The sequence below is a fragment of the Cryptotermes secundus genome, unplaced genomic scaffold, assembly GCF_002891405.2.
Source record: "Cryptotermes secundus unplaced genomic scaffold, Csec_1.0 scaffold3139, whole genome shotgun sequence".
NCBI lineage: Eukaryota > Metazoa > Arthropoda > Insecta > Blattodea > Kalotermitidae > Cryptotermes > Cryptotermes secundus.
In genome coordinates this window covers 65,950-91,268 of record NW_019728558.1, presented here as the reverse complement: position 1 = coordinate 91,268, position 25,319 = coordinate 65,950, and the positions used below count along the sequence as shown (strand labels likewise).

Here is a 25,319-nt window from a genome sequence, read left to right as displayed (position 1 = left end):
ATAAAAGCAGTGCAATTAAACTGAACCTGGTTCAAACCACTGGCTTAAAAAAATACATGATTCTGGAAATCTACACTACCCTGTTTTCATTTTTTTGCCTTCAAAGGCATTATATTTAAATTATAGTCCCCCAATAAAAACAGCTTATACATACAATGAAGAGCTATAATATGTTATAGCCTGTACCATCTGTTTACTCCACAAAGAGGAACAATAACTGCATGTTATAATTTAAACAAAAATGGTTTCCATCTGTGCTCTATGCCTTAACACTGAGCTACGAAGAGATAATGGAGGCATGGAGAGCTTATGAATTATGAGGAGGTAAGCAGTTAGCTTTACAATGTTTTTGTCCTTGATCCCACACAAGGATTCCCTGGTATGTGAAAGATAAAAATCCCACTATTCTTGCTGGAATCATACTTTTCCACAAAGTCCTGATCTAATTATCTTAATGAATAGAGATACCGTAACTCTAAAAATGTAATCGATCAGTCAAAGATGTATCTTTGACAAGAGGATGCTGCAATGTATGTATTCCTGCAAAGTTTTCGAGTATCAAATTTCCACATTACATATTTATGTATATACTGTACTGGCTCTAGCATTACAAAGGCCAATATACTTTGTACAATCTATATTTAAAAATGAAATACAGTATTACAGTACCATAACATACAACTATTAATTACAGCTACAAAGGGTCCCCCAGATATATGTGATGGTCTTGTATTACTACTTCCACTGGTGTGTTGTGAGTGCGTTACTTTACCAAAGTGCAGTGGTGAAACTGCAACTTAGTTCAGTATGGAGTGCTGGCCTATGCGTAAGCATACCTCTCTGTGGTGGAACTGTTTATTCAAATAAGCCTCTTACCACAATGCAGTGATAGTTTTCCCTCAATTTTCACTACCAAGATGCTCCCTCTCATAACTATATTCATTCTGGGGGTTAAAAGAGTCACAAAGAAGATTCTGCGCAGAACAAAACCACAGGCAGGCCTTCTTCTGCTCACACAGCAGAAAACACTGCATGAATACTGGCACATAGCATGCACAGTGAAAGACATTAAACAGACAAACAGGCTTCCATGTGTTGCCTATCTGATCAAAGAATTTGATAAATTTTTCACAGAGATTTACACTGCCATCCCTATAAGATTCAAGTTATTAAACTGATGACCAGCCACAACAAATAATGTCTACACTGCTGCACAATTCTGTTGGAAGACAATCTGCATTTAGTGAGTGATGAGGTCCACAGAAAACTGCTACAAACTCTGTCAATGACATATGCATACTGGAAAAGTTACTGTGGTGTACTTCTTGTGTTTTGGGTTAACTGGGCCATACACCTTTCAAAACGACAATGGGCAAGCTATCACAGTCAAAGAAGAGCACTACTTAAATATGTTTCATACTTTTGATGCCTAGAATAAACAGGATAACTCAACATGGAGCTTAATGGTTCTGGCAAGATTGGGCCACAGTCCACACTATTTATAAAGGCATAACTAAAATGAAAAAATTTATGGAAGGATGTTTTTACATGCTTTGCAGACCTGTCTTGGCTGCCTGACAGCCTGACCTGGATCCTTCTCTGGGTATATTTAAGAATAGTATAAAACCCACAGTCTTACGACAAATCCATAAAGAAATTGACATTTTGGAAGTGATACTGCACTGCAATAGGAATTTTTCCAGCTGTATGAAACAGTGGGAGTCTGACATGATCATCTGAAGTACGTTATTTCAAGATACAAGCACTTTCTTCAATAATTTCTTACACCAAAAGATGTACTGTTTCCAGTTATATGGTACCTTACAACATTTATTCTACTGGTCCAAAACTACTGAAACATCAGAAACCACCAGGCATATCTACTGGACATGTATTTACTTCATTTCTTCATGTTCCCCCCCCCAATAATTAATAATAATAATAATAATAATAATAATAATAATAATAATAATAATAAATGAATTTGGTCTCAGTATGTTTGAAGCACTTAATACTAACTACAATCAAATCATATAAATACTTTCTTAAACTTATATTAACATAAACATTTATGTAATATGTTCAGAGAATTTCTTTTAATTTATGCTTTGAGAAGTATTAACCATAGTCACTTCAGAACTGTATTTATATTTATAGGATGATACTAACTTAAACTGCAATGTAAACAAACTGAAAATACATCTGATTAATTGCAATTCCAAATGTTATTTTCAAAAAACAATGAGGACTTCGAAATGATGTGGAACACAGGGGAGATGCAACTATTTTAAGGTACTATCCCAGTTCCTGAAAGGAAAACCTCACTCAGCACAGCTTATCTCTGAGCTGAGATTTTATACCAGGTCTAATAATCCTTTTACAAGATTAATTTGCTGTTACCATTAAAGTTAGTAATGGTGACACTTTGTTATGGTTGTTGCTATGCAGGAATAGTGTTTGATATTTATCATAAGTAGTCTTTAATTGTACAAGGACCGGGGAACATGAGTTGCAAAGTATGTCAAAGAAAATGACCATGATCTAAGGTGAGGCACATCCTGGCATTCTGCCTATAGGTGCTTCAGAAAATCAAGAAAAATCTAAGTCAGGATAGTTCAAGTACTGGCCTAGTTTTGAATCTAGTACTTCCTGAACACAAGTTAACATCTGTTACTGCTCAAGGCAACTTGCTCAGTACCAACCATTTTAATCAGATTATTTGACTCAAATCAGAACAGAGGCATTTTTATCAGTAATGTCCGAATATAGCACTATTTTCAATTAATATTACATTTTACATGAATAAAAGTGGAGAGGAGACTATCCATTATCCATGCTAATGATGTCCAGCAGTGTATACTATTTATAGTATTTTATCATATTTTTCATTATTTAGTACACAAAAGACTAAAGAAGAACTGATAACAAATAACTGTTTCAGAACACATTATGAGCAGTAATAAGATTAAATCTTTAACTGGACAAAAAGTGTACTAATTAAGGCATGAAAAAGAGGCATTTTCCTTCGGTCCTTATGCAACCTGTGTTCAGCAGGAATGTAAAATTATTGTTTGAAACAACACCAGGAGTTCCTGTGGATTGTATGCCTATTTTATCTCATCTCATTGCTTCCAAATATTAAAAGAATAGTTCAGAATAAATTATCAGTTCTAAGACTGAAGTTTCAATCTCACAGAAAATTATAATGAGTTAAAATTAGAACACACTACAAAATTACAGAGGTCTTTAAATTCTTTTCCATCTACTGACAAAGCCTAGTGTGATGTGAGAAAGAGTTATTGTAAAAATTGCCCATATTTTGTTATAGGCTGTTTCTTCCCTTTTAATTTGGGAGACTTCTGTCTATTCGGTAATCAAAATAATTCACTGCATCATTGTTATTCTTTTACAAATTTAATTATTATATATAATTATGAACAGTGCTAGCAGAAATACAAATTTCACATTTAATGATACAATGTCTATAAACCACACAAGTAAGACTGACAGCCTGCTATCATAAATTAACATAATATTACTATAGTTGAGAATGCCGGTTAAATTATTACTTCTATACTGGATAATTCAATCTGGGATGTTATAGTATGAAAATTTTGTACAATACACCACATATTTAAGAAATATAACATTCTATAAATAATTGCAAATCTAGGGTCCTCTTTTTGTGTACTCTTTAGCATATAGTACATTACTGAGGTCTCCTCTCCTCTGACTGGTGATATTATATGAATTAGGGTTATCAAATTCAACACCAAGTTTGGATTCATTGGGAAACTCACCATTGTTTATAAATTTCTTGTGATTTGGCTTCACAAAATATGGCCGATAAGTCTGGGAGCTGGACATGGATGGACGATGACTCTCATTTGTAAAATGATCATCGGTTTGATCTTTAGAGTCTGGCTTATTTGAAGCTGTGGTATTGGAGTAGTGTCCTGTGTCATTCTGCCTCAAATGAGCTGGGATATCTCCTTTCTTGACATGAAGCAACTGTGTGTTTGTTACGTCACAGTCTATTTGCATCATTGTAATGTGGTTTGGGGGTGCTGTCATTGACTCTGCAATAACATAACAATTCATAAAACTGGTATAATATATAAGTACATATGTACAGAGTGCGGCAGCATAATTTGCTGATTTGAAGGGTCAATAAAACAAAAGATGTTATAGTTATCGTAATTATTTTTTCTCCATATTCTACAACATTGGAAATTTACGTTTACTCTGTTTTAAAAATTGTATCCAACAAGTGGCGCCCCCCATTGGCAATACACTGATTTGCCTGAATTCTTAAGTGTCGGTCGACTCTTTCCAGCCTAGCGATGGGTATGTTGGCTATGGCTTGGCGAATATTCTCCTTCAGTTGAGCAAGGGTTTTGGACGATCAGTGTATATGAGGGATTTCAGATACCCCCTTAAGAAATAGTCACAAGCGGCTACATTGGGTGAGTGCGCCGGCCACTGAAGATCACCCCTCAAAGAAATCAGGAGCCCAGGGAAGTGTTCCCGCAAAACACACATTGCAGTTTGTGCTGTGTGTGCTGTGTTTCCATCCTGCTGAAACCACACATCCCCAACATCCATTTTGTCAAGACTGGCAAAAAAACATTCTTTGATCATTTTCACATAGTGAACAGAATTCACTGTAACTGCAACCTCATTCTCTTCAAAAAAGTAGGGACCAATAATCCCTACTCTCGACAGTGCACACCAAACAGTTACATGTTCACAGTGAAGGGGCCTCTCATGAAGTTCTCGGGGATTGTTATCAGTCCAGTAGCGCACGTTTTGCTTGTTCACGCATCCAGAAAGATGGAAATGAGCCTCGTCACTAAAGAACACAAGCGCATCATCAGGCAAAGTTTCAAGGAACGCTTCACATGCATGTTGCCAAGCAGCAAAATCACATTCAGTAAGTTCTTGCACCACAGCCAACTTTAAGGATGAAAGTGGAGGTCATCATGAAGAATTCGCCTCACAGAATGATCAGACATTCAAAGGGCAGCTGAATGCTTGCGTGCCGAGCGCCAAGGAGATCCCAAAAAAGACTGCCTTACCGCCTCAATATTTTGGGGTGATCTGACAGGCCGTTCCACTGATCTTCTTTTTTCCACACTGCCAGTTCTCCTGAATGTGTTTGCCCATGTAACAATCGAATGCTGACCAGGAACACGAGCTCGGGCGGAAATATTGAAGTGCGCACGGAATGCTCGCTGCGTGGCGACGATCGAGCGACCATTAGAAAAGTAAGCCTCTACGGCAAACATGCGCTGTTCCTTCGTCCAACGCATTCTCGGTACTAAAGTGGAAGGAAGAACAAACTTCCCGACCCACCTGTTCGAATGAGACCATCCGCACCCTCTAATGGCCAAACCTCGCTTCCTGGCGCCAAATTCAAATCAGCAAATTATGCTGCCACACCCTGTATGTGTGGAAGGAAAGGGCATGAAACTTGTCAGTAAAAGAATTCATAGAGATTATCATGGAAGGACAACACTAATTATTCTTCTGCCTTGTGAACTTTTATCAAGGGAAAAGAACTCGTACATTCAGGAATAAGAGGAATATACTTTCATACTGAAAATGAGTGACTACTGTGCTGATAATTTTGAAGCATGGTTGACACTTAAGAATACAACTTTTTTTGCTGATTGAGTCTTAAATTATTCAATGATACTGTTTCAGCTTAGAGGTTATATAACAATGAATGAGCCACACGATAACCTAGAGATGCAATTTCCTATGATTTTTTATATGCCAATCTAGCTATACTATGCAACTTCTCATTGAATGCAGTGTCAAAGAAAAAAGGAACCTATATAAATCCTCCTAATCACTTAAGTATTGCAGCTTAGCCTACATTTCATTCACTTCACTAGAAAATGTTTTGAACTTTTCTTGCCCAGTGGAAAGTGTGCAGGAGTTACAAAACATTTTTGGACATAATGCAGGGGGCACTGGCAACTTTATAGCACAGTTAACAAATATTTAGCATTCAATCAATTTAAATCATTTATTAACTGATTTTAAAAATGAAGATAAGAGTATGTGCTCTTACCTTGAATTTAAATTCATACTCCTAATGGGAACGATTTTCTTAGAAAAGCTTAAAAAATAATTCAAATTGTCATACTTTCTTACCGTTGATGGGTAATGCAGGTAGAACCAATGACATCTTCGGTCGTACTGTCTTGTTATGTGCAAGAGCTGGCACAAGGAGATGATCTCCAGAAAAGGATACCACATAAAATGTATCATCCCTTCTATGTATTGCCTCAAAGAAGGCAGCATAATTATACTGCTGAGGTCTTAAGCCGTACACTTCCACTTCATTGCTGACAGCTGGCTGTTTACGTGAACTGTGGATTTATGAGAGGAAAAAATCTCAACTATGCAGAAAAACACAAATACCTGAATATAAAGTGACCCCTATTTTTCCAATGAAAAAATCATAGAGCTTTTTTGGGGGTGGGGGGTGGCAAAACTGAATACATCATGCAGTTCTGAGGGCCGTAAGCAAACGGAAGTAAAAACTATCCTATAAAAAATAATAAATTCAACATTTAACACATTAAATATAATTCTTTGTACTTGCACAAATATTAAAATTAACAATTATAACTCCTCACTCCTTATAATCTTCGTTTTCATATGCGGTAAACCTTCATAATGAACCCAGATATAAAGGATTTTGGATATAATGAACAAAAATATTAAATATAATAAAGAACCCCAACGTAAAATCCTTTATGTAATCACTTTTTTTTATGTTTATTGCATGAACTGGCCATGCAGCCTATGGTGTACTTCCATGAATACCCCTTCGGTCGGTTATAGCAGACATCACCGATAACAGACACCTGTTCCTTTATTAGTTTGTCATGAGGGTTTACTGTATACTCTTAAGGGCCCAAAAATAAGGCAACCACTCTTTTCTAGGCTGCAGTATTTGAAAAAAGAAACATCACCTCATATTCAGGTTAATATGGTAAATATTTGAGGATGGTCTGACCTACTGGGTTACAACACTATGTAGTCTGATACATGGTTACCAATGTTTCAGAGGCACCTGTTGCCCACTGTCACAATTCAGAACAAAATCTAAATGAGGTACACTTCAACACTGACAATGCAGGCATCATATTCCTCCAAAACACTGACAACTACATAGATTACAATGTAATAACCCAGAAGACAACAAATCTCACATATTGACTTAATTCAACACTCTTACCAGACAAACACTTGTATACTGTTGTAAATCTGATTTACATAAACAAAATTAAATAAATAAATAAACTGCATCACAATTAAGAACAAGAACAACAAAAATGAGGCATATAAATTGCAAAGAATACACTTTGAAAATACAAACACTCCAATTTTGAGTGAGCTGTACCATTGCATATTGCCAAAAATTAAAGTTTTCAAGCTTAATTATGATACATACAACCTACTACATTGAAAATACCCTATTTGAGGTGTAAACTTTCTCATTTTGTTTCCTTTATATATACATATATATATATATATATCCATTATCTCAGTCTTGCAAAGACTTCATTAAATCCATATGCCTTTTATGTACAATACTGAAAATGCTACTGCATATTTCTTGTCACTCAAACTTACATTCGTATTTTTCTCTTTGGTTTGAACTTGCGGGATGGTAGTTCTGTGGTTGGCAAAGGCAATAATAATTCACCCAGAGACTTAAGTTCTGGTTCTGGCTGCTTTGTCAATTTCTCTGACTCAAGATCCACTCCAATCCAGCGGCGTAATTCACTATCTAATCTGTATATGAAAAAACAGATATATTCATAATTAGGGGGAACTGAAAACAAATACTTCAGTGATATTATGGCATGGCACATGGTAAAATTTCAAACAACATGAATGAGAAGCTATACTATTATGATAGCACAGTTTTCTTATCCAGAATCATGATGTTAATATCAAAATTACATAAAGTTACAAATTGTTCAGATTTATTCTCAGGTTGCACGTGAGTGAGTGAGTTCAATTTCATGCAGACGTCTGGATTTCCATAGCTACATTTTTCTCAGGTATTCAACAAATTTAGTGCCGTCTTGATGTATGATGTCTCGGGATTAGTGTTAAAATAGTACTAAAATTATGAAACATTCAAGTGAGCATGTATCAATCAATTTATTTTTAATTTTTTAAAGGCACACAGCTAGTAACCTGCTGCATGATTTCACAACCAAGATGCTTTCCTGAAAACATAATTTACTTTCAACGATGTCTTTGTGATATGGTTCTGCAAAATCTGTAATGTCTTAGTTTATCCTTGTAATTATCTTTATTACAAATCTGAGCGTAGTTGGTTGAGGCACTATGCTACAAGCCGGAAGGTCGCAGGTTCAAGTCCTGATGAGGTCATTGGATTTTTATCACTTGACCTAATCCTTCCAGCCGCACTACGGCCCTGGGGTTGACTCAGCCTCTTAACAGAAATGAGTACCAGGAATTAATTAAATAATTTTCCTGGGGAGTAAAGCGCGGCTGGCGCGTAAGGCTGACAAACTTGCCGCCATCTTTGAGCCGACTGTCTAGATAATGTGGGAGCCTCAACATCTCACAACCTTATGGGCCTCCACAGCCTGTTACAGGAATAGCTTTACTTACTTACTTTACACATCTTAGTGTGTACAATGAGTATGATTATGAGGGGTGACACATCAAAACCGGCCTTGCACTGCGACCTTCGATTTACTCGTATTGTACTTCCCCTTTGGAAGTTGAATGTGCACAAAGTATGTGCAAGCATGTGTATGCACACACACAAAAGAAAAGATACCTAACCTTCAAAAAGCTGTAAGGTACATGTGGAACAAAGTCCAGCAGTTCTACCAAGTTACAATGTTATTTCAAATGTCTCCTACTCCCCCAAAAGTTTAACATTAGCAGACACTGGACATGAATTACTGCAATACTTACTCTCAGTATTACTTTATCTAGCAAATATAAACTGATCAACCTACATTTGTCATTTATGTTTACAAGAATGTTTCTCTCATTCTATGTATGAGGGCTAAATCTCCATTTATTTTAGGCATATAATCTGGGAGCAGAAGAAGCTGGGATAGTGTAGTCGTATAGCGACTGGCTACGGGCTGGATGATCAAGGGGTGGGAGTTCGAGTCCCTGTAGGATCAAGAATTTTCTCTTATCCACGTTGTCCAGACCGGCTGTGGGGTCCACCCAACCTCCTACCCGATGAGTACCTGGGGCTATTTCCCCGGGGGTAAAGCGGCCGGGGCGTGAAGCTGATCACTCACCCCCAACTAGTGCTGAGGTCAAGAAAATGTGGATCTATACATCCATTTTCCCATATGCCTCCATAGTCTAATGCTTAATTAGTTAAGCACAGGGACAGCTTTACCTTTACCTATGTAAGAGCAGGGGAGAGCTCATGCATGCAAGGTAGCGTTACATCTGCAAAGTGAGTTATGATGTGTCTTGTGACTGATAATCCAACCAGTTGCAAACTTAGCACTGCTATCTGCTTTCTTCATGCTAAAACATGAGTACTGTGGAAATCCATTGTGAATTATGCGTGGTTTATGGGAAAAATGTAAGAGTGAAGGAACTGTGTAGCATGTTCAAAGATGGGCAGGCAAATGGTAGTGATGAAGACTGAGGTGGTCAGTCATCTGTAATGAGTGATCATCTTATTCAAACTGTTGAGCAAATATGTGTGAAAGAAGGTGATTAATAATTTCAGAACTTTTGTGTGAATTTCCAGAAATTCCATGCACTCTTCTCTATAAAATTATCACAGTTAGGCTACACTATCAAAAGTTTTGCACAAGATGGGTTCCAAATATGCTTACAGGTGCACAAAAATGCAGAAAATAGCTTCGACTTTGACTTTCTTTAGAGCGATGAATTTCTCAATAACATCACACAAATAATGGGTGATGAAACCTGAGTTTCATTTGTGAACGTTGAAACCAAAGAACAGACACAGCAGTAGATGTGCACACATTCACCAAAGAAGCCTAAAATGTTTAAACAGACATTGTCTACCAGAAAGCTGATGGCAACTGTTTTCTGGGTTAGGGAAAGGGCGCCCACCTAAAAAACCCTGCATATGGCCATTCAGAACAAAAGGTGTGGAATGCTGATATCCGGTGTAATGCTCCTCCATGATAATGCGCATCTACATACAAGTCAGATGCTCGCACTCCAGCACTGCTGGAGCATTTCAACTGCTGGGGGGGGGGATTTGACCACCCTCCTCATTACAGCCCTGATCTCACTCTCACCTGTTTGCCTACTTGAAAAATTGGTCAAAATCACATTGTTTCAATGAGGACTTGGTGGAAGGTGTCAAATCGTGGCTGAGCTCACAGGCGGCATACTTTTTTGACACAGGCAAACAAAAACTTATTCCCCAATATGACAAGTACCTCAAGCGACTATGCTGAGCAGTTTAAGTATGTACTCGTATGTATTTGTTGTATATAATATTTTTTCATTGTTTATTTTGTTAACAGATCACTGCATGTTACTTTAAAAAAAGCCCTTGTATTTATTTGTTATACAGAACACAGATCAGATACTTTAGGAGACAGCACAAAAAAAAAATCTTAAGAGAATTATGCTGTGAGGATAGGAAATAGACCAAAATGGCTCAGGACAAGGTTCAATGTTGGTCACTGGTGGTGACAGTGTGGATTTCAGACTCTGTTAATATCAAATAACTGGACAGCTCAGACACTATGAAATGTTCCAGAAAGACAGCTGAAGGGACTTGATTCATTTAGGCATGTAAAGAACTTCATGTTACCTTATGGATTCAGTCTGATTGATAAACATTGGGCATGTTGGATGTATATTTGATGAATTTGAAATTGAGTCTATATCACTAAATGGATCTTCTATGGCTGGTAAATTCTTCCTGTCCATATCTGTCCACAGCAGTGACCGTCCATGTCTTGCACTAGGTAATTTCTGTGATGCAGGAGAACCCTGGAGTTCTACAAATGGATCAGGCCCTCTGTGGAAAAGACCACTGAAAGAATAAAAGCAAACATTAGTTATAACAGGTAACAAAGTAATGTGGTACGCTAATGTTCCTACTGACAGCATACGGTTTGTTCTACTCAAAATCTAATTAAAGACGTAACATCGAGGTTATCTGGTCACTTGCACTATAGCATGTGCCTTCAGTATTAAATATAATAAAAGTCTGATTTGACAACAATCTTTAAACAACATTTTGTGTAGCATAAAAGGGTAAGATAACCACGAATGATAAACAGGAAAGATCGAGAAAATAAATAGCCATAGCAGGCATTTGCATGGAGCAACTGAAGAAAACCACGAAGAACGTCATGATTGCAGGTCTCTAAGCTGATATCTGAACCAAGGACCTCCTTAAAATGAATCATGAATAAGGGGTGCTAACCACTAGATCACTATATTCAATAATAAAAGTTGTGCTTTGATGATCTAGTGGTCTCTAGCTAGTTTCCACAGATAACCCTTAAATTTACGTTACACTACATTAAATTACAATTCCAGTGAATATGTATGCTATCAGTAATGTCTCTGCTATGGCTGAGACTGAAGAACAAACATATTTTTACTGCCAACTGGTGGTCCTATGCACAACTACTAAAAACAATGGCTTCTATATAAGGAAAGAATAACAACAGAATTGCAAGCTTTAGACTGTTATGCATGGATGGTACTGCTAAGCTATAATGCCTATCTTACCCAAAGGAGCCAAGATTGACTGAGACCACAAACAGCACAGCTAACATAGCTGTGGTTTTCCTGATGTTACTACTCAAAACTCCTGGTCTTTTCCATGTTGAGTTTTCTTCGTATAGTGTCAGTCTTTCTTTCAATGCAATATTTTCCTAAAACAGAGAAAGGAACAGGAAGCTGGTAGATCTCTGTCATTTCAACATAGAGCTCTGTTCATATGGATGCAAAAATATTGTATTTTAACACTTACCCAGCTCCATAAACCCTGACAAAAACTGCACATATTCAAAAATCACTTACCATACACAGCTTCGGGACTCTACATTATCATTATTTACTTGTGTAATTTTAGAATTTTTACACCTTAAAAATTATGTGTGAAAGGTATGGTGAATAAAATATAATCTGTTGGAAGATAATATAGATACCATAGAGCAAAATACAGAAACTTTAACTGACACTAGCAAGGAGGTTGTCTACAAGTAAATGCTGAGAAAACTAAGTATATGTTGCTGTCTCATCACCAGAATGCAGGGCAAAATCATGACACAAAGACAGCTAACAGACGTTTTGAAAATGTCACAGTGTTCAGATATTTGGGAACAATGATAATAAAATATCAAAACCTGATTCAGGAGGAAATTAAGAGGAGACTGAATTTGGGTAATGCTTGCTACCATTCAGTCCAGAACATTCTGTCTTTCTATCTGTTGCCTAAAAACATGAAAATTAGAATATACAAAATTATAATTTTGCCCATGGTTCTGTATGGGTGTGAAACTGGTTTCTGCCATTAAGGGGGAACACGGACTAAGAGTGTTTGAGGAGAATATTTGGACTAAAGAGAGATGAAGTAACAGGAGGTTGGAGAAAACTGCATAATGATGAGCTTCATAACTTGTACTCTTTGCCAAGCATAATTAGGAGGATGAGATGGGTTCGATATGTAGCACAAATGAGAGAGAGGAATGCATACAGGATATTGGTGGGAAAGCCAGAAAGAAAGAGACTACTAGGAAGACCAAGGCATAGGTGGGTGGACAATATTAAAATCTTCAGAGAGAGAGAATGGGATGGTATGGACTGGACTGATCTGGCTCAGGACAGGGGCCAGTGGAGGGCTCTTGTGAACATGGTAATGAACCTTTGGGATCCATAAATTGCTAGAAAGCTCTTGAGTAGCTGTACAATTAGCAGCTTCTCAAGAAGGGATCAGCTCCATGAAGTTACTTTAGTTAGCGTAAATTATGCCAGTAAATATGGCAAGTTTTGCTAGTGCTGTCCTCATCTCAAAAGTCAGTACTTCTACACACTGTCATAACCGAGTAAAAGTAAAAAGTATCAGCTGAGGTGGCCTCCTGTGGCATCACATTCATGTTCAGTTTCATAAAACCCAGTTAAGTGCCTCCAAAGTTGAAAGGGGTGACAACAGAGATAGCTTGGCAATCTCATGAGCTTAACTTTTCCAAGGAAAAACAGACTGAACTAGTTACATGGCAATTATATACTGTCCAAAATTCATCACATTATGAGTTTTCATACCAAAGCAATATTTTATCCTAGCATGTGGAAACATGCAAACAGGCACACATACCTGGATGCACATAAACACACATTCTCTCACACATATATTTGGTTTCAACTGCACATCTAAGATGTCAATTTCTTACATTTACTTCTTGCTATGGTATTTCTCAAAACAAAATAAATCAATATTACAGCGCTACATATTTGGCAGGCCAGCTCCCTGCGCAATACACAACATGTTTTTCTGTGTGAGAAAAAACTTTATGTTCATAATGGTGATAGAATTACTGTTGACTGTCTCTTCTGTCTGATTTATTACTTACAATACCGTAATTTGGATAGAAAGAGAATATTTACTAGTTTAAGTTGTACATTTTCCTGCTGAAGCTCAGAGATCTGATTTTCAAGAGATGTTACATATTCCTTTTTCTTCTTTCTTGACAGACAAGCCGATTCACGATTTTTAATCATTCGCTGCTGTCTTTTTATTGCCTTCATCTGAAAATTATGATATAATATGCATTATATAATTGTACAAATAATTCAAATCACACACAGACATAGTATCCCCCATTTTAGGTGAGATGACAACACTGAATAAGTGGCACTTACTAGAAACACTGATAGGGATGGTACCTGAGTTCATATATTGTCATTCAGGCCTTGCACTGTAAGTGTTTAACTTGAAATTAATATAAACATCTGTAAAAATAAACTGCAATATCAGAAATGCTTATTTTTGTGCAAATAGACAATTTTATACAGTTACTCAATTAATTAATGGAAACCGCAGATCGAGTCTTAACCAGTAGGCAGTGGATACATCAACTTCAGAGGAAATTATTCTCATAACCTACAATAATTCTTCTGTAGTAGAATATGAAGGTGCAACACTATTAACAAACAAGCCCAACCAGACACAATTCTCAGTCACTCCTACTCACCTCCCCTCCTCACAATTTTTTCATGTGGTTACTCCATATAAATACCACACATATACATATATATGTCTTATTTGCCTCACATGAATTACATGTTCAGCCTAACACAACCTCCAACATACTTCATCCCTCTTAGATCCTCAAATATTTTCCTGACCACTTTGTTTTCAAAGTAGCCGGGATAACTCAGTCAGTACAGCGACCATGTTATGGGCTGGGTGATAACAATTTGATTCCCAGAGGAGGCGAGAAATTCTTCTCTTCTCCACAGCATCTGAACTGACTCTGGGGGCCATCCTGCCTCCTAGATAATGGGTGCCAGAGCTATTTGTCCAGGAGTAAAGTAGCTGAAGCATGAAGCTGACCATTCACTTCCAGCTAGTTTTGATGTTAAGAATGGTGTCGGCATACCTCCACTCACTTATCTTTTATCATGGTAATGTGCTTAATTATGCATAGGGGCAACTCCACTTCACCTTTACCTTACTTTATACTTCATGCATGTGTTCATATTTACCACATTAAGCAGTGGCAGAAGTGCTGTTATATATGCCTTTCCTTATAGTATTTCTGAAGGAAGATAACAGTCAAGCATTTCACAAAGGACATGACTATAGAAATTAAGCGAGCAGTATCCCTCTTAGGTATTTGGGAGGTCCTGGGTTAAAATCCCCAGCCTGGAGATCAGCCATTCTGACTCAAGTTTCCATTGCTTTGCCCACTCCCTTGATGCAAATACTAGTATTTTTTTTTACTGGCTCTACAGCCCCCATGGGCCCTGGCCTTTAATTTTCAGTTTCATGATCATTTTACAGACGGTAGGACTCCTTGGAGTAGTGATCAGCTCATCACCTAAATACAGGACAACACAAACACAGAATAAATACATACACATACAAAACATCCATGCCTTATGTGGGATTTGAACCCACGATCCTGGTTTCCAAGTGAGCAAAGACAGTACACGTCTTAGACTACTTGGTTACCGTGACCTGCAAACGCTAGTATAGTAACTCAAATTTAGCTAAGAGTGTTCCTTTCCACTTCATTAAGTTGTAATCATCCTATCATTTGACACTGCGTTGTCTGAAATACAGACAGCAGTCCTTAAGTAAACCACAAATTAAATAGGGGGTAGGAGTAGATGTATAATGAGAAAAACATGGTAAACTGACCTCCAAATCTTGCCTCCCTGGAATGGGTTGAGGAACACGTTTCACAGGTGGCGGAGCTGTAGTTACAACTGGTGTTGCAGAAATATTGGTTACAGCTGCAGTGACAGGTTTCTTCATTATTGGTACTTTGTTGTTAGCCACTGGTTGCTGTACCGGTATCGTGACTGAAGCTGTCGTAGGATTTGATTGAGGTTGCCCTTTCACCAGCATTTGTGGCTTAGACTGTGACTGTTTTGAAGGTAAAGCCTGTATCCTCACAGTTGGAGGACTCTTACTTGTGCCATTTGACTGACTTTTTACCTGTCTTGTTAAAGCTGCAAAGTCATCTGCTGTCAATACTATCGTCCTTGTGTCTGTCGGAAATCAAAGGTTTAGTGAATCAGAATATATCGATGTAAACATAAAACTCAATAAGCATAGTGCTTGAAATCTCTACACCTTTGTAGTTTAGTTTTCACACCACAGACACTTTATCATGTCAAATATTCTTCTACAATGGACTACAAACGAACAATGAAAAGGTTCTAACTTTCAGTAGTTATCTTGATGACTGAGAATTTCAAATTAAATAAAACTCTAATAATACAGAAAACAACAATACGGCTTTAATAATGTATACATACTGCTAATAACACAAGCATGGACACAAAAATACACTAGAGGGACACAAAAGTATTGTTACGAATTTGAGTGTGTGACTATAGATGGAGTTCGGATTGGTGAATCGATTTATTGATCACTTATACACACCACTAAGAACTACAAGTAATTGCAGTGCTATTGCTAATCTCCACAATTCACAAAACACCACAGCACCCACTAAGCCTTTTTCCAACCTGCTGTGCCTTCATCAGCCATTCCCTGGCAATGGCTTCTAACAGTGGAGGTTCTTCAGCTTCCTGCACTCAGGCCTGTGCAGAACTCAACCAGCTCGCTCAACTATAGCACAATCTCTTCTCAGACTCCCTTGCAGGGCTCAACTAAACTGCAAACCCTCAACCGAACTGCAGCACCATCTCTTCTCTATATAACCATTATATAACCATTTTGCACAGATCAAAAACACCATTTCCAATAATAACCTTACTGTTGTAGGTGCATGTTTACCAATCCACTGTTTAGAAATGGGTTGCATAACATCGTTGTTCTATCCTTGTGCATCTTATCTAGCAACAGCTGCTGTTTAAAGAGTCACCGTCCACCAGTTGGTCTAAGTGCCAGGGTATACTGAAGGATGATTCTTTTATATTATGGAACAAAATCACTGGTATGTCTCAACATAAGATAACAATGTTATAGCACGCACTGTATAATTAAATACTGTTATTGCATATAACATGCAACAGTATTTTGTAAATTATGTGACCGCCTGTTTTCACATACCTTGCAGCACACACTCTGAAACTAAGGCAGTCTTTTTTGCTTATATTCTCACTGATATCATTTAACTGTGCTTTTCATTTACATAGATGGTCTGCAACACATTTTCTCCATCATATATTTCCCAGTTTGCAGTATTAAGGTTTATATAATGGATGTGATATCTTACTATATTTATTGCAACTGTGTTTCAGGTCACCAATCCATTAAATAATATAGGTAAACTAGAAAATACACATGATTATTCTTTTCTAAAACACTTATAGTATCAGTGACACAAACACTGTATAGGTCAAATTAAAATGATATTTACAAGAAATACTACTCTGAAAGTCTGCCATATTGTAATTAAAGTAACCAACCACCCAATTCCACGGGGCTAAGTTCTTCTTCATAAACTGATAGTCATTCAGCTGGTCAAAAGTTTTCCTGCCTTTTACAAAACCTGCTCAAAAGACCTAACACTGACATTTTTTGTCAGTATTTACAGGTAACAAATAAAATAACCTTTTAATGCGCTTTCACAGATTTCCTAGGACCCAACAGCAAAAAGCATTATCTGCCTGGTGGCACAAGAAGGTATGATCCGCAGCAGAATCCCCTTAATATAGAATTTCCAGGCACAATAGATCACTGTGGTCATGGTGCAAGGGCCAAGAAGGCCCACCCCTTATACATTCATTCAATCATAATATAGAATTTTCTGAATGTATTACTAATCTCCAGATTATTTAGCAATGACTGTACCTCATATAGCGTACATACAGAATGATTTTACTGACTTGTAACATATCAACTGTTTTATGATATGAAGTTCCAAAGGTAAGCACTATGGAAAGTACTTCAACCGTAATGGTGAAAGCAATCAACCATTTTTTACATCACAACATGCAACTATAATGCATTTACCTTATGTGCATGAAGCTCAATAACTGACTGGGTTGACAGAGCAGTAACATTCTAAACCTGTACTGGGGAGGTGATCAGTTCAGATCTCAGCTGGGACAGTGGCAATCCTGACTGAGGTTCTTTTGTGGTTTTCCTGTTCCTCCAAGCAAATTCTGGGAGAGTACCTTGATTAGGTCATGATCACTTCAAAATTCTTTCCAAATCATCTATCATACTACTGTCTGATGTATAATGACTAGACAATGACAGCATCAGACATAGAAAGAGCCCAACCTGGGTAATGTATCACTCACATTTACACTTAATCTTGTATAACAATGAAAGCATACAATTTATGTACGTACAGAAACATTTGCAATAAACTTGCCTTATGTTTTAATATTACAGCTCTAACTATGATAGTGACATTGTACCAATTCCTAGGTTTCTTATGGGGTATGAGACGATTTAATGATGCATGGACAAATAGAACTATTGTACTTTCTACAAAGAGAGATATCTCTCCCCCCCCCACATGCATCGTTACTGGTCACCTCGGTAAGAAATTTAATGGTCCTGGTAACTGGCTCCATGCAATAAAGACATCAATATATTGACTTCTAATAAGTATCTAATCATAATGACCCTTACTGGATTTTCAAATATGGTAGTTTTTGTCACTTTTGAACACACCTAAAAGTATTTTTCTTTTCTACCCACAAACTTCACAATCCTGTGTATTTCCAGCAAATGAACATGCAGATTTCACAACCAGTGAACCTACCTTTGTTAATTTTTGGGACAGTCACAACAGGTAATGCTGAGTTAATTCCTGGTTCAGGTTTTGGTTGAATGTTTATGCTCTTTGTTGAATTTGCTGCCTGCTGTGTTATCATAATTTTTGTGCCGCCTCCTACCTTTATACCTGCAAGAAATCAAATTGACCAACAATTAAACATGGATTTATACAGCTTACCTAACAACCTTAGTAGTTACATGAAACAAGAAATTCATACAGAATGTTACAGCATCTTGGGAAGTGGCCACTTGGAAAGTTGAGGAGGCACGACAATATGAGCTAACTTACATAAATACCCTATGATGGTAACTGGATTTAAATGATCCAAAATTGTGCCCAACAGAAGACTTTAGCATTTGTGGCATAACCCTTGGTAATGCTACCAGAAATTACTTATTAGTCAAATACAGAAATGTTACTTATTATATTACCTGTTGTTTTACATGTTTGCGGGTGTGCAATTTTTAATGCACTGAAAATCACAGTCTTCTGGGATGTGATGCCATGCAGTCTGATGGAACATTACAAGTGCTTTGGAGGAACATGCTGCCTCCACCTTTAACCCCAAAGAATCCTTAATGTTGGTAAACATCTCCAGTCTACACAGCATCACATCCATAAAAATATTAATCTTTACACTCACCATTGCAATAACCTCAAATTTCACATTTAGCTTGCTGCTTCCTAGTTAATTAAATCTGCTGGTATGAAACATGTCTGTCTAGTGTATAAAATATGTTTTTAACACCTGTCACAAACCCATGTTATCACTTTCACTCCTTGCCCCTCTACATCTGGCTTACATTTCAGTTCATTATTTTCTACAATACACTGGCAGCTAGCAATATTTCATAGTAGAGAAATACACAGTAAACTATCTACATATGTCAAAGAACTTGCAAAACCTAGCTACATGCATTATCTAGTGATCACAAAGTCCAAAATAATAGTCCTAGTTATCCCTTGTGACAGTACATACATACATACATGCATACATACATTAGCATTTCAGAGTATTCATAAATGTGTAACTGGCACTGAATATAAAACTTGTCAAACAACAATCACGAGATAAAATCGCAGAGACATAAATTCGACCATAGTTAAAAACTAAACTGAATACCTCAATTAAATAGATTCAATGTTACAGGTACAATTACACCAACAAGATAATTAGCAATACATAATAATTCTCCTTCCTACTCATATATACATATGCATGCAATAAAGAACTATAGTTACCACATATTTAGATATAAATTGCACAGTATGTTTGTACATAGTGAACAAGGCAGCTTTAAACAACAAAGTCAACTTTCAAAAGCAAATGTGTTAAGTTTACTTTTTTCTTTCCTTGGCACTACAGCCCCCGTGGGCCTAGGCCTACCTCCATGAACTCCGTTCACTTCGGTTTTTCTAGATCTTACACATACGGTAGGACTCCTTGGGCGAGTGATCAGCTCGTCGCAAGGCCTCTGCCTGTAGACAAACGCAGAAAAACGCACACAAACATCTATGCCATGAGTGGGATTCGAACCCACGATCCCGGCTTCCAAGTGAGCGAAGACAGTGCATGCCTTAGACCGCTCGGCTACTGTGACCGGCCGTTAAGCTTATTAGCTACCCTCAATTACATATGCTAGAGCAGAAACAGCAATCCAATCTTGCTGGTTTTGCACAGATTTGACCTGTTTATAGAGAAAATATATGAAAATTAAAATTGGTATAGTCTGTCACTTATTTGCAGTGATCAGTTGGTCTGGAATAACATTCTCTACTTACCATTCTTTGACACAGGCACAATTTTAATTGGGGACATCATTACAACAGAGTCGTGATTTCTGTTGGTAGTACTGCCATTTGGGCAAGGAGAACTGGGCGGGCTTCCATCACTCAAATGCGGTGGTGAGATGGGTGGTGTTTCCAACACAAACTGGAAATAGTTCACTAGCATTAAAATATTTATAAGTACATATATTTATATCATTCTCTCTTCAATGGCCATGTTAGACATATTCCATGTCACTTCAGCAGGGCACACTGTTGGACTGGAGATGGGACAGATATCTTCCAAATATTAAAGGTATATTCTAAGCATTCTGTGCAACATTTGAAATATGTCCTCAAAATAAAGACTACGTGTTTAACACCTATACAAAACAACCAGAAAAACTATTGTTTGCATATCCCAATCTTCAGGATTTGTTGTTTCTAACTATCTTAGAAATTACAAGTGTTTAATATGGAATTCCTTATACACACTATAACATCACGCAACACGTAATACTTTAGAACACAGATCTTAAACATTTTTAAAAATATCAATTCATCATTCATTCATCAGTAATCTGTCAAGACGACAGGTCCACAGTCTCTTCCAAAACAGTTCCTCCACTTAATGCGATCTAGAGCTTTCTTTTTCAAATGAGAATATCCTCTTCTGTCCCCAAGGTCATCCAGCATCTTCTTACGTCTTCTTCCTCACCTTCTGGTCACTTCTATCCGCCCCTCTATCTTTCCTTCAATAACTTCTTTTAGGAGGCAATTACTGCATAAGATATGACCAATCCAATTAGCCTTCCATTTTCTTATTTCATGTAGGATATTCCTCTGCTCACTGACTCTAAATAACACTTCTTCATTTTTCACATAATCGGTATCAGTTTTTAATAACTCATGGGTGCAAATTACACCTGAAGACTAAATAAATTATAACTTATTATAAGATAAGCGTGCAAATAAGAAACTGGAGCAATGAATAGATTTTTCATAATGATATGAAAATCACAAATTAAAAAACGTTCTGTTTGTTTCTACATATTCACCTTCACTTCTGATACTGACTCTCCCCCTATCCATGCATCTGAGCTAGAAGAACTTGACGGGGACGGAGATGGAGGTAGGATGGTGACTGGGGAGACTGGCTCAATTTTTATCTCCTCCTTAATTTGGCAGTCTGAAACAGCAAACAAATATTTTCATTTCTGAGATAAGCTCCTTCTGCTAATAAACTAATATGTTTCTTCTTCTTTATCAAAGTTTCACTTTCTTTCAGTGATCTTCATAAAAAAAAATTAAAACTATTATGTGGTACCATCTACTAAATGAGTACGAAAAAAACATGTTGGACTAACATTCCTAGTTACAGAAAGAGTCACTCCTTCCTGGCATGTAATAACAATCACTGAAATAATGTCAAATATCCATGCTGATGCACTGAGAAAACTGAGGCATTTATCTCATCTATGGACAACATGCTCCATTTCCATATATTTCAAGTAATATTAAATACAAATGCTACAATATTGTTTAACTTTACAAAAGTGCAGTAAGAGTTATGATATGTGTTCACTGTTTTGGTGCCAACTGAAAAGTTTGTTTTCTACTGCATGTTATATCAGTGTAAACTGTGATGGACGTATTCTGCAGCTTCATACAGCCATGGCACAGCCCTATTCTTTGGATGATCACACTCTTCAGGGTGTGGTTCAGTTATGCACTGACTATTAATAAAAGTGTTTTCAACATTCTTTAGACTAATTTTATGAATGCCTAAGTATCACAATGTAAATTATGTGGGAGATTCAAGTAAATCATTATTCTCTTGGACAGCCCTGGAAAGAAGTGATGTAAGGCATCCTGAAAGTACCATCAGTGTATGCAAGGTATTGTTTCGCCAAAAGATCAGCACTTTAAAAACGTGTATTTTATAATTACATACAAAATACAAAAGTGTGGTTACTTGTAAAACACAAAATATGATATGGACCACTATGCTGGATTAGCACACTTCAGTGACTGTTGTCCAACACATTCAATTACTTTACCTGAAACCTTATGTACATATAAAGGTAAAATTGCCATTGTGCTTAATTAATTAAGCACTATGCCATGAAGACATATGGAGGAGTGGAGGTATAGCTGCACAATTCTTGACCTATGTACTAGATGGAAATGAGTGGTCACCTTGACGCCCTGGCTGCTTTAGCCCCTATGGAAAGAGCCCCTAGTACCCATTGGATATGAGGCTGGGTGAGCCTCAAAGACAGTCTGGATGCTGTGGAATAAAGAAAAATTGCTTGCCTCTAATGGGAATAAAACCCTGGCTATCCAACCCACAGTCTGTCACTATACTGACTAAGCTATCTGTTTAAATTAGGATGAAAGGTTAACTAATTTGTGCCTTGTTAATAATGGGGTTTCCAGCTAGAATCACCAACTGCTTAACAAAAAAATATATATAAAATATGTGGCTACAGATTTACTGAACAATAACAGTTCAAGTTTGGCTCATCTGAACATACCACGTTCATCTGGCAAGGGAGCAAGATTTGGGAATGCTTCAGGACCCCATTGCATGGGATCGACATCTGCCAGCTCATCTAGACCAGAGTAGGGGTCTAATAGGTCTTCGTGTAATGAGTTGTCTTGCATCAGGTCATCAGTAGAGTCATTTAAAATATGTTCAGAGGAATCATCTAGCAACATCGGAATCTGAAACATGCATAAATTACTTTCATCATATCACTGTCAAGTATGTTATATGTTATCATGGAAGTGGACACCCACTACTGCTTCAACAGCTATTGGTGCTGCTGCTACTGATAATGCAACTACTTATGTGAAACATTTTTTCAATTATGTTTAAAAATTTCATATAGCTGCATAAAAGATAATGACTGACTGACATGATTCAAAATCACTGCTCAAGTTTTATTTAAAGCTTCCAGTTATTGTTAAAATTCACTGAGGTTTGTGGCTGAATTACTGGACATACTGATGCTAGGAGACATGTCTTTGCTTTCTGGAATATGCTTAAGTATAGTAAACCATTATATGGTAACGTGTCATCTATAAAAACGTTGAATTGTTCTTCAAATATTTTACAAACATATATGCAATTCAATTTAACCCTTCAAAGACTAAATTTCTTCCAAATAATATACAACAATTCAGTTTGTATTTCGCAGAAAACACAATATGTCTCCCTACAAAACCAAAGTGATTAATGCTAGTTACGGATACAACTGCTGTTTATTGTGAGAACCATATGAAACACACAAACACATTGGGCAGAATGCAGAGATTTTATATGTTAAAACTTGTGATATATATAGTAACCACTGCGACTTAAAGGGTAAAAAATCAGCACATTTTACACATACGTTTTAACAACAAATCTATTTATTTAAGGCAGAGATAACAAATGTAAACAAGGGATGTGATAATATGCTCATATGAAAATGATCTGAAGCACTAAGTGTGATTAACTCATACTTTTATCAGTATGTTAAAAATAAATGCTTATATTAATGACAACCATGAAAAACTGTGTATGAAATATGCAAACAGATAGGCTAGAATGGGACCCTTTTCACAGCAAAGGCCCAAGAAAAACCTTACTCTCTCCCTCTCTCCTCTCTCACTATCACATGTGTATGCACACATATATACACAATATAAATCATTCCAATTTATTTTCCTGGCTTCAAAGTTTCCACACTGCTAGCTATGTTTAGACCATCACACTCTATAAACATAATTAAAATTAATTTAATATTAGGATCTTATGTATTGAGTTGCCTTAAAATTTGGTAGGGTCATGCTATACTGTTGTATCTAATGCCAACCTTGACATAATTATGATCCACTACAGACCCTAAAATTTGATTTCTTCCCTGGTACTTAGGAAAGATATTCTATCATTCTTGGGTACTTCTAGGTTTGAGCAGCAGTAAGTGATAGTACACTTAAGGTCACAGTAGTCACTATAGAACATTCACTATTCCAGTATAAGCTACTTATGGTATTTCAACATGCAATTTTAAATTATACCAATAATGTGTATTTTTATATCTGGACATCAGAGTCTGACTTCATATTTCATAAACACAACAGAATCTAGAAGTCTTCCTTCATATTAAATGTTCTGTGCTAAAAATAAAAATAAAATCTACTTACATAATATTATAATACAGAAAATACTACCTGTCTACATAGAGGAATCTATGAGTACTTTACACATTATCACAATATATCAATATATTAACAAGAGGGCAAGTACATTATTGTATGACAACAGTAAAAGTAAAAAGTGAAGCTATCCCTGTAACAGGCCATGAAGGCCCATAGGGTTGTGAGATGTTGAGGGTCCCACATTATCTAGACAATCGGCTCAAAGAAGGTGGTAAGGCTGTCAGCCTTCCGCACTGGCCGCGCTTTACTCCACAGGAAAATTATTTAATTAATTCCTGGCACTCATTTCTGTTAGAGGTTGAGTCGACCCCAGGGCCATAGTGCAGTTGGAAGGATTAGGTCAATTAAAAAAAAAATCCAATGACCTCATCGGGCCTTGAACCCGCGACCTTCCGGCTTGTAGCATAGCCCCTCAACCTACTACATTACCGCATGCCCTGACATCACACAGTGACCATAATAATTTCTAATAGTACGTGTAGTTTCTTCTGATTCTTATATATGTTTCTGAATGTATGCGCAATATACTTATATGGATCCAATTACAGTATGTGTTTTAGCTTATAACTTGATACAAAACATTATTCTGCTGTATATATTTTTGAATGTCTGAGCACGGATGTAACGGACGAAGAATAGTCGCTGCAAGAAGAGTAGCCGAAACAACAGTTCTCCATTTAGCCAGCGGAGAGTTCCAAGTTAGTTCCGAGCAAGCCTACGAGTTAGTTCTCAGTTCGCAAGTTACGAGTTACAGACGCGTGTGCGAGAATCAGTGATAATTGTGTAACTGGGAGTGTGTGATACAGTTGCACTTGTATACCTCCCGCGTTATAAAAACGTGTATACTGACAATAGAGTGATTTGATTTGC

At 37.0% G+C, this 25,319-nt stretch overlaps 1 protein-coding gene across 3 annotated transcripts in view; it reads right to left on the bottom strand.

The window, feature by feature from the left end:
- Positions 1-89: 89 nt before the first annotated feature.
- LOC111865298 (cyclic AMP-dependent transcription factor ATF-6 alpha) overlaps positions 90-25,319 on the bottom strand; it is a 60,898-nt gene continuing 35,668 nt past the window's right edge. For all 3 annotated transcript variants that reach the window (XM_023853195.2, XM_023853196.2, XM_023853198.2), the window contains 11 exons: positions 22,778-22,967; positions 21,299-21,429; positions 20,256-20,406; positions 18,459-18,599; positions 15,407-15,759; positions 13,648-13,788; positions 11,770-11,915; positions 10,838-11,062; positions 7,654-7,815; positions 6,163-6,380; positions 90-4,079 (listed from right to left, as the gene is read on the bottom strand). In XM_023853195.2, the coding sequence (XP_023708963.1) occupies positions 3,670-4,079; positions 6,163-6,380; positions 7,654-7,815; positions 10,838-11,062; positions 11,770-11,915; positions 13,648-13,788; positions 15,407-15,759; positions 18,459-18,599; positions 20,256-20,406; positions 21,299-21,429; positions 22,778-22,967 (2,268 nt within the window). In that variant the 3' untranslated portion in view covers positions 90-3,669. The remainder of the gene's footprint in view (positions 4,080-6,162; positions 6,381-7,653; positions 7,816-10,837; positions 11,063-11,769; positions 11,916-13,647; positions 13,789-15,406; positions 15,760-18,458; positions 18,600-20,255; positions 20,407-21,298; positions 21,430-22,777; positions 22,968-25,319) is intronic.